The 11,155-nt window shown below is 23.3% G+C and overlaps 2 protein-coding genes across 3 annotated transcripts in view; both read left to right on the plus strand.

The window, feature by feature from the left end:
- LOC126907378 (venom protease-like) overlaps nucleotides 1–2,791 on the plus strand; it is a 9,912-nt gene extending 7,121 nt beyond the window's left edge. For both annotated transcript variants that reach the window (XM_050688608.1, XM_050688606.1), the window contains 3 exons: nucleotides 1,386–1,487; nucleotides 1,570–1,712; nucleotides 2,000–2,791. In XM_050688608.1, coding sequence (XP_050544565.1) covers nucleotides 1,386–1,487; nucleotides 1,570–1,712; nucleotides 2,000–2,155 — 401 coding nt within the window. In that variant the 3' untranslated portion in view covers nucleotides 2,156–2,791. The remainder of the gene's footprint in view (nucleotides 1–1,385; nucleotides 1,488–1,569; nucleotides 1,713–1,999) is intronic.
- A 2,308-nt stretch (nucleotides 2,792–5,099) lies between these two features.
- Nucleotides 5,100–10,853, plus strand: LOC126907393 (uncharacterized). The gene is made up of 4 exons (XM_050688640.1): nucleotides 5,100–6,041; nucleotides 6,813–6,863; nucleotides 10,043–10,096; nucleotides 10,628–10,853. The coding sequence occupies exons 1-4, from the start codon at nucleotides 5,180–5,182 to the stop codon at nucleotides 10,657–10,659; spliced, it is 999 nt and encodes a 332-aa protein (XP_050544597.1). The 5' UTR covers nucleotides 5,100–5,179; the 3' UTR covers nucleotides 10,660–10,853.
- Nucleotides 10,854–11,155: the final 302 nt, after the last annotated feature.

Consider the following 11,155-nt stretch of genomic DNA (forward strand, 5'->3'; position numbering starts at 1 on the left):
AAAAAAAAAATAAACATCATAGAAAAATTAATATCTTGGGATCGAAGTTAAAATCAATGTTATTTTGTTATTTTAAACTTTCATAATTTATTGAATAATAAACAAATCAAAATAATTTTTTTTTTGTATTAAAACTTTTTGCATTTAATTTTTATTTGATATAATTTTTTTGAAAATCTGACCCTTTACCTGCTTACAGGAGAATTCAAAATAGCCACTTTTTTACAAAACTCAAAATTTTCATTTAAGTTTTAAAAATGTTCCGGAAATACTGCAATCTTAATCATATGTTAAATTAAAGCTTATATTACGTACTATAATTAAAAAAAAAAAAAAATTATCCTGACAATCTATCTTTTTTATGCAAATGGCTACCGTATTTAAAAAACATGCTATTTTCGTGTTCAAATTTTATTTATTTTTGGTTATTTTAAAAAATTTATAAAGGTTTGCAATAATAATTAGTCCACCAATTTTCATAAAATTTACATGAATCTAACTTACATTAAATATAAATTTATACTTACATTGATTAGTTTGCCTTTTCAAAGTTAAGAAATTTGAATTTTTGAAAACTTAAAAATTTATATAAAAAGTACAACTTTTTCAACTTATTTTTTGAAAATATTCCGGGAAATCTGCGTCTTTTAAATATATGTTAAAATAAAGCTTATTTTATGTACTAGAAGTTCAAAAAAAAATTGTACTGATGACTTATTTTCTATGTGCAAATGGTAGTCGAAGTAGAACAAAAAATAGGAGTTAATATTTATAAAAAATATATACCAAATAATAGGTAAAGACATTATACATATATAAAAAAATTTATATTTATTTGGTTATTTTTGAAAAAGTTATGTCAGTTTTAAGTAAAAAAAAAATGAAAAAATGTCGAAATTATCGATTTTTAAATTTATAATTTTTTTGGAAATTTCCCCCATTTACGGTTACGAGGGATTTTTTCAATTTTTGAGGGTAAAATCTTCNATAAGGTTACGAGGGATATTTTTCAATTTTTGAGGGTAAAATCTTCGACTAGATACGATTTGTGATATTTTGACGTATTGTTGAAAGAAATTGGTTCGAAGAGAGCTGAGAAAAAGTGGTAACAGACAAAAAAAAAATAAACATCATAGAAAAATTAATATCNGGTAACAGACAAAAAAAAAATAATCATCATAGTAAAATTAATACCTTATCAGTTTTGGATCGAAACTAAAATAAATATTTAATAGTTGAGAAAAGATCACAAATTTAATGTATATTTTTAAAAACAGATAAATTCACAGATATATTTGTGTAGATGTAGTATAAACATAATTTATTGTAAATACTGTATAATAATTTAGATACTAAATAAGCATGTTATTATCGTTAATTTTTAGAATTCATTCAACCTATTTGTTTACCAATCGACCCCCAAATAAGAACCATGAATTTTACGACAAATTTAGCATATGTTGCTGGATGGGGAGCATTAGAATTTCGTAATATAATATAAAAATTGAAATATTTAGTGAACTTAATTCCACTTATACTGTAATCATTTAATATATTTTGTTAATTCAGGTGGACGTTCGAGCAATGAACTATTTGAAACTCAATTATATATCGTGGATAATGCTATGTGTAACACTGCATACAATAACTTAAAGGCAACAATTAGTGAAAATATGTTATGTGCTGGTACAGAACGAAAAAATGCTTGTCAGGTATATGAAGTATTAATAGTAAAGTTTAATTTAATGTAAGGAATAATTTCTAGTGATTGTGAACAAAAAAGTGATAAAAAAGGCGTTGCTTATAAAAAACGTTTTTCTGAATACTAATAAAAATTTAGAAAATAACAGCATTGTTACACTTACCTTTTATTCTAGACGGTACCGGATATATTTGTATATATTAATTATAATTTAAGTTTAAATTATGAGACCAAATAAACCTATACCTTGATATACTTCTATATATTAAAATCTGAATTGATTATTATAAATTTCAGGGTGATTCCGGAGGTCCTTTGACGTTATCGATTAAAAATCAATATTATTTAATTGGTATTACTTCATTTGGATTCAAATGTGTCGGATCAGGTTATCCAGGAGTATTTACTAGAGTAACCGAATATATTGAATGGATTAGAGAAAAAATTCATTAAGGAGCATAAAAAAATGTTTTATACATATTACTTAAATTGTTAATACTGTAGATACTTAATGTTGTTTCTGGCAAAATCAAATTATATTTTAAAATTGTTTTAATTAATATTAATAAGTTCTACATAAATCAGGATTATTTTATATTTATAATTTATAACGGTCAATTTATAATTTTATTTCTGTATTTGACATTGATTAATAATATCCAACTTAATCCTAATTATGTATCTTTTATTAGAACCAAAAATCTTAAAAATCATAATTCATAGTGATTTAATCAGTTACCATATTATATCATATTATACGTATTTTTATTCAATACTTAAGAAGTTGAGACTTATGTAATATTATTGCCCAAAAGAAGATATTTGTTAAATTTTTTTTAAAGATTCTATCTAGAATAAAACATGATTTACGATGGTAATAAATATTTATAAGTTGTTACTTTGTTGGTTCTCAGATGGGTGAGTATACGAGAACTTTAGCAGTCACACACCATGCTCCCATACAGGTTCTTTTGGCCATAATGAAGTGTCAAGTAAAAAACAGGTGTAAAATTTTGTCGAAGCGTTGAAACAGAGCCAACCTCAAATATGTAGTTATAATATGTAATATAGATTATATTAGTGATAATATTTTGTTGTTTTAATGGAAAAAGCACTTTGATAGATTTATTTAATTTTTAGCTTCGATGCGACGCTGAGAAGGTATTGGTTTTACTAAGAGGTGTTCATTTTTATTTCTTTTTTTTTTTTGTGTCTGTTACCACTTTTTCTCAGCTCTCACAGAACCGATTTCTTTCAATGATACGTCAAAAGATCACGAATCGTATCTAGTCGAAGACATTACCCTCAAAAATTGAAAAAATTTCCCTCGTTCCCCGTAAATGGGGGAAACCTCCAAAAAAATTACAAATTTAAAAATCGCTAATTTTCGAAATTTTTTCAATTTTTTTTACTAAAAACTGCCATAACATTTTTAAAAATAACCAAATCAATATAATTCTTTTTTTTATAGATGCATGATGTCTTTACCTATCATTTGGTATATTTTTTTTATAAATCTGACTTTTTACCTGCCCACAGGCGGGGATTTAAAATGACAACTTTTTCACAAAAAATTAATTTTTTCAACTTGACTTTTGAAAATGTTCCGGAAAGTCTGACACTTTTATATATATCTTAAATTAAAGCTAATGTAATTTACTTTATTATGCAAAAAAAAAATTTCGGACTTTATTTTGTCTTCACGGTGAAAATGGCTACCGAATGCTATTATTATGTAAAAATTCTCGATTTTATTTTTTTCATTTTTAACTTTATAATACTATAACATATTGAAAAGTGTATGGATCAACATAATTTTTTTATGAGAAATAATATATTTTAATTATTCCTTTTTTTATTCGACATACTTTATCTTAATCAGGATATTAATAAGGAACTAGCAGATCATGTAGCTTTTGGAATAATCCACTAATTTTTTAAAATTAAACANTTGGAATAATCCACTAATTTTTTTAAAATTAAACATTATCTAAAGATTTGCATCGAAGCGTTTTTTTTTTATAGTGATTTTAATCGTTGTTAAATATCATTATACTTGATCCAACTATGCCGCGACCCCCATGTGCTGGGTTTTTTAAGTTATAAAAGTATGTTTTGTTAAAAAAAATATTCTACTATGGTTTTATAATTTTTTTATTATTATAAAATATAATTATTATAATATCATATCAGAAAAGAAAAACAAATGAAAAAAGAAAAGAATCTTCAGTAGTGGGGATAAAAAATTCCAAATAATAAAAAAACAGCACAATAGGGACGTGGCATAGTTCAGATAAGTAAAGATGAAATCTGATAGTGATTAACATTACTTTACAAAACGCTTCGATGCAAATCTGTTAAATTTCAAAATAATTTTTATAATTGAGTAGGTTTATGATTAGAACAAAATATCTATAAGATATTATAAGATCTAATTAAAGTATTTCTAAAAAAAAATTAATGTTTATGTACAGTTTAATAAATTAAAAACATTACCTTATTTTTTCGTTAAATAATAATTTTTTCATAAAAATTTACAGAATAAAATTTATCTTTATTTTTATGAATCCTTAGTAAATATGAAATTTTTTGTAAGAAAAACTACTTCTAAGAGTAGATTTTTGGGATAATTTTCTATACTTAAATAGGAACCTCTTAATATTTCTTTTCTGTTAAATAGAAAACGATCTGAATACAATTTTCAATAATCGATAACTAGTTTTTTAATATTTTATATTTTGAGTTACTATAATTTTAAAATATTTATGTAAAGGTGATAGTTATAGAAGAATATTTATCTAAAAAATAGAACCTGGTAAAAATAGAACAAAGATAGAATAAACACTACCCTGTTGCTCACTTTTTCTTAATATTTAAATGCTAATATCTCAAAAAGTATCATTACAACACTTAATGTATTAAATATAAAATATTAACACATATTGTTAGTGTAGTATTTCATAAAAATAAAATTAATTTTTCCAAACTTTGAGAGTATTGTTGTCGATTATTTAGAATTCTGGATCTGTTGAAAAATGTTTGACAAAAATCAGTTAAATGCTAAGGAAATTTAGGGAATTTATAAAAATATATATATAATGGTAAAACTAACATTCGCAATAGATTTAAAATTTTAAAATAGGATTACTGCCAAGAAAAAAAAATTATTTAAAACTGTTGAAACATTTTAATTGTTAATTATTAAATAATAATATTTATATTTTTAAAACTAAGTCGCCTTGAAACAATAGAATATTTTTAACATGAAAATGACACCTAAATAAATAAAAATGTAAAAATACAATATTGAGACTTATTGTTAGCTTTGAACAGTTTTTTTTTCTACAGCAATATTATATAATTTGAATCTTAAACTTATTTTTCTTCGCAATTTTTCTAAAAGATAAAATATTATTTTATATTGAGATATATATATATATATATATATTTTGGTGGATACAATTTTAATTGTTTTCAATGAAATTGCCTAAAATTAGCATTTTAATACTCTATGCAGTTGTGTTTATGGAAGCAGATTGCAATAGTAATATTTATTCGCATAGTAAAACAAATATCATCAATAACATTTGCCAATACAATGGTTGGCAACATTTAACTGACATAGATGGTGTGCAATATCGTAATGTATATTATAAATTAGATGATATTTTTCAGACTGTCAATCGCAATATGACCAAAAAAAAAATACGTGCCGCTGTTTTAATACTTGGTTGTGCATACGCTAATGATTTATATAAAATATTCATTATGGTCAAAAAATATTGTTATATATGTCAAAAAACTTTCAGTCAAAAGTATAATACCTATGAATGTGCAAAAGATTTATTGGGGATAATTAAGAAAATAACTTTATTGGCAACAGTCATGAAAGGATCATTGATTGCATTGGATGCGTTATATAAAACTTTATCAAATGACACAACATACGATTATATATTATATTATTATTTGTCACATTTACAGAAAGTTGAATACAGTATTGTTCATTATCCTCCATCGCAAGATAAACTATCGAATGATTTAACAATCTTATCAAATATTGAATCTGTTTTTGATGAAGAGAAAAAGAATATTAAAAGTGAAATATTTAATAAATTTAAAGAATGTAAATTTAAACAAAATAAATCTCATTCAATACTGCAAGAATTAGAGGGATTTAATTTTCAAATTCTACAAAATGAAAAAAAAATCGAATATTTGAATAAAAATATCAATGATGACATTAAAAATATTGTTATAGAAAAGTTTTACAATTTAGGCTTCTATTTTAACATAGATATTCAGATGATTGATGTACGAGTACCAAACGAAATTACCAGTAATACGTTTTTTTAATTATTAATAAGATACTTGAAAATTTTTAAGTCCAAAATTTGTCATTCAAGGGGTAGCCATATCTATATTTTTTCAAATAGATCTAGTTCTTAAAAATTTATAATTTAACTATTTCTACCGACTTGTAGAATAATAAATCTTTAGGTACTATAAACCAAAATAATTACTTTTTCAACATTTCAAATCTTTATGTTTTTTAATTAATATTTCTAACTTTTCTTTAATTACTCAAATTAACTCACTAGATTTTTTTTATTTATGAAAAACTCAAAGTAACTCAAAAATATATTTTAGAAATTTATATTATCTAAGTAATAAAGTTTGCTAAGATAAACAAATTACCCTATTACTTTATCAAATTAAAACATTCCAGAAGATAAAATTCACTTAGTTTTACAATGCTGTAATTAATTTTAAATTCATACGTAATTATGCTTAAATTTTTATTTTTTAATTTAATTTAAGGTTAAATCTCTCAAAAAAAAAAAAAAAATTATCTTTCTATTTGCTATTAGTTTTTAATTTCACTGATGCCAGTCCATAATTTAAGTTAATTGGTAAAAAATTATACTACGGCTACTATTTAACAATTTACCAATACTTAAGTCTGATGTTAGTAATATTGGTGATGAGATTTTTTTATTACAGTGATCACTGACATAGAAATTAGGTTTGGAGACTATGTAATTTACTACTAATATCACCAAATTAATTATTTATTCATTTTAATCTCATTATTCTTTTTTATATTTAGATAAAAGATTAAGAGAAAGACAATTGTATCGGTCACATTTTATCAGGATAGGTAATTATCATATACGAGTTATATATTGTCATTTTTAGGACTTTGCAGAATTCAAGAAGTATTGAAAAATTGTTTAAACTTTGATATAATATTCTATTTTTTATTTTTATAAGAAAAAAAATTTAATTTTTTACTTTGATTCAATACTAAAAAGATAATAATTCTACTATGATGAGTAATATACATTGTTTAACTTACTTTTTTATTTCTATCATCTCTTTTACTCAGGTTTTAGTTGACCAATATAGTCGATCAACACATAAAAAGAACCTATAGATATATATATCTAGTTGATTACAGTCGATTATCACTCATCTTTTCCACGATTGACACTACACCTATTCTCCCTCTTATATGTTTGTTTGTTATCCTACCTTCTCTAATCTTTTCCATACATCTATCTAAGCATTCTCATTCTTTGCTGTATTCTCTTGTCAATCGACTAACACTTTGAGCCATACATCATAGCTGGTCTAACTACATTCTTATAGAACTTACCTTTAAGACTCTTTGGAATTCATTATCGCATAATACACCAGACACTTCTCTACATTCACCCACACGTTATTAATTCTGTGTCTTACAACCTTGTCAATTAAACCAATTTTTCGCAAAACTGAACCTAAATACTTAAAACTATTCACTTCTATCACGTTCTCGCTTATTGTCAACGATCTTCTCATTTCACTATCTAGTATTCTCCATTATCAATTTCGTACTCTGTACACTCTATCTTACTCCTACGAAATCTTAATTTCTTTCCTACAAGAGCTGATTAACACACCTCTAACCATTGATTAGTTTATTCTCTATTAACACTATGTCGTCAACGAACAACTGACGCAACTGATTGTCTAATTTCAGAATATTAAAACATTTTAGAATTAAATATTTTAACAATACAAAATAATAAAAATGAATACAGTTTTTACTTTTAAATTTTTATATGAACTTCTCAGGAATTTCGACGCTGATTTCAATTCTAGCTTCAGATTTGTTTTTATCATATCTAGTTAGTTTATCTGAAAAACTAGATTATAATTAATTATAATTAAGCAATAATTACACAAAAAAATCATTATGAAAAAATATAATTTTTTTGAGTTTTAGTATAATTTAACTATGACGCTATAACAAAACTATAAAAAAATAAAAATTGCTTAAATTTGATGAGACTGTTCCAAATTTTGAAATCATTTAGGTAAAATTAAAAAAAAATTATATATTTTAGCTTCGATGTCAAGCTGAGAAGATATTAATTGTACCATGATGTTTTTATTTTTTTTTTTTTTTGTTTCTGTCAATACTTATTCACAACGGTACTTGAAAAATTTCCCCCATTTACGAGGAACGAGGGAAATTTTTTCAATTTTTAAGGGTAATGTCATCGACTAGATACGATTTGTGATCTTTTGACATATCATTGAAAGAAATCAGTTCGGTGAGAGCTGAGAAAAAGTGGTAACAGACACAAAAAAAAAAAAAAAACACATCATAGTAAAACTAATACCTTCTCAGCTTCGCATCGAAGCTAAAATGTAAAAATATATCGAGAATTTTTATACAAAAATAGCGTACTGTAGTGATTTTCAACGTGAAGACAAAAAAAAGTCTATAATTTTTTTTTCCATAATACAGTATATTACATTAGCTTTAATTTAAGGTATATATAAAAGTGTCAGTATTTCCGGAACACTATTAAAAATTTAATTGAAAAAGTTAATTTCTTGTGAAAAAGTTGTCATTTTGAATCCCCCTGTGGGCAGATAAAAGGTCAGATTTATAAAAAAAATATACCAAATAACAGGTAAAGACATTACACATATATAAAAAAAATTATATTGATTTGGTAATTTTTTAAAAACTTCTGTCAGTTTTAAGTAAAAAAAAAAATGAAAAAATGTCGAAATTATCGATTTTTAAATTTATAATTTTTTTGGAAATTTCCCCCATTTACGGTTACGAGGGATTTTTTCAATTTTTGAGGGTAAAATCTTCGACTAGATACGACTTGTGATATTTTGACGTATTGTTGAAAGAAATTGGTTCGAAGAGAGCTGAGAAAAAGTGGTAACAGACAAAAAAAAAATAAACATCATAGAAAAATTAATATCTTGGGATCGAAGTTAAAATCAATGTTATTTTGTTATTTTAAACTTTCATAATTTATTGAATAATAAACAAATCAAAATAATTTTTTTTTTGTATTAAAACTTTTTGCATTTAATTTTTATTTGATATAATTTTTTTGAAAATCTGACCCTTTACCTGCTTACAGGAGAATTCAAAATAGCCACTTTTTTACAAAACTCAAAATTTTCATTTAAGTTTTAAAAATGTTCCGGAAATACTGCAATCTTAATCATATGTTAAATTAAAGCTTATATTACGTACTATAATTAAAAAAAAAAAAAAATTATCCTGACAATCTATCTTTTTTATGCAAATGGCTACCGTATTTAAAAAACATGCTATTTTCGTGTTCAAATTTTATTTATTTTTGTTTATTTTAAAAAATTTATAAAGGTTTGCAATAATAATTAGTCCACCAATTTTCATAAAATTTACATGAATCTAACTTACATTAAATATAAATTTATACTTACATTGATTAGTTTGCCTTTTCAAAGTTAAGAAATTTGAATTTTTGAAAACTTAAAAATTTATATAAAAAGTACAACTTTTTCAACTTATTTTTTGAAAATATTCCGGGAAATCTGCGTCTTTTAAATATATGTTAAAATAAAGCTTATTTTATGTACTAGAAGTTCAAAAAAAAATTGTACTGATGACTTATTTTCTATGTGCAAATGGTAGTCGAAGTAAAACAAAATATAGGAGTTAATTTTGCTTTTGATCAACCAATTTCTTAAAATTAAACATTATCTACTGAAATATATTGGAGCGCTTCTTAGGATAGTGATTTGAATCACTGTCAGATATCATTTATAATTTTCTCAACTATGCTACGACTCTACTGTGTTACTATTTTTTTTATGTTGATTTTATTGTGTAATTATCACTTAATTACTAATTTGTAATTATTTCAAAAATTAGAGGTGTTAGCAAAAATACAAAGTTATATTAGGAAACACCATCAAAATTCCATATAAAATTCTTACAAAAATTGTAAACTAGAATGTGATTTTAATTCTATGTAATTATTAATTTTATAACAGAAAAAAAGAAAACTGCAACCGAAGTCACAGAATTAATGGATTTTCTTATACAAGGTAAAATATTTAATTAGAATTTTTTTGTGAATAAGATTAAAGGTTAAATTTGATAAATTTTTATTTTCTGTTATTACATTATTTGAATATTATAGTTGGAATTAATATTTTGGATTATACAAAAACCACGTAACTCGAAATTTTTAGAATTCAAATTGTATACATATATTGACGCATATATTAAGTGTTTTTGGAATAAAATATAATATTTCTATTACTTCTTAAGACAATTGATTGAAATCCTATTTCCATTGTTAGTTAATAAAAAATTGTTTTTGCTCCTGAATTTCTAAAAATCGATTTAAGTGGCTTTTCGCAGCCGAAAATAGACTGATAATTTAATATTTTTTTTGATATTATGTTTCCAGAAAATAAAAAAAGTTCTATAATTTTAAGTTTCTCACAATAAAATAGTTCTAGTAGTTGAAAATCCTATTTTTAAAAATTGATTACTAAATTTTCATATTACAAAAAATCTTATTTTTTTTTTAATGTTTAAATGTCATTTAAAAAATATTTTTACTCTGTCAGTATTAACTTCAAATGAAAATATGCAAGATTAATTTTTGAAAACCAAGCTATAGAAAATGAAGATAAAGTATGTTTTAATTTTAAAAGTAATACTAATTGTGAAACAATTTAGCATGATAAACATAAATTTATTTATCAACATTCAAAATAAAGATATTTGTACTAAAGTTAAAATTATATGTAATAACATATTTTATGAAAAATACAGTTGTGTTGATTTACATTATTATTCTCATCTGTTTCTTTATACTGTATGATTGTTTAGAAACTTTATCATAAAATTGTCATAAAAATATGCTAGACAAAGTTTATTTTTAATTTTATGAATTATGATAAGTAAATAACTAAAATATTTTTGAATTCTAAGCCTTGTACGAATAACATTAAATCATTTATATAAAATGTATATAAAGAAAATGTATTTATATACTGGAAAACTAGACAGGAAATTTTAGCTTCGATGCGAAGCGGAGAAGGTATTAATTTTACTATGATGTGTTTTTTTTTTTTTTTTTTTTTTTTTTTTTT

This window comes from Daktulosphaira vitifoliae, unplaced genomic scaffold (assembly GCF_025091365.1).
Source record: "Daktulosphaira vitifoliae isolate Bord-2020 unplaced genomic scaffold, ASM2509136v1 Scaffold_5, whole genome shotgun sequence".
NCBI classification, from domain to species: domain Eukaryota; kingdom Metazoa; phylum Arthropoda; class Insecta; order Hemiptera; family Phylloxeridae; genus Daktulosphaira; species Daktulosphaira vitifoliae.

Excerpts from the sequence above, each read along its gene's own strand:
- LOC126907393 (XM_050688640.1), top strand. The coding sequence starts at position 5,180 with ATGAAATTGCCTAAAATTAGCATTTTAATACTCTATGCAGTTGTGTTT. Across the intron at positions 6,042-6,812 it reads AGTACCAAACGAAATTACCA|ATAAAAGATTAAGAGAAAGA; the intron begins GTAATACGTTTT and ends TTTTATATTTAG. Across the intron at positions 10,097-10,627 it reads AATGGATTTTCTTATACAAG|TATTAACTTCAAATGAAAAT; the intron begins GTAAAATATTTA and ends TTACTCTGTCAG.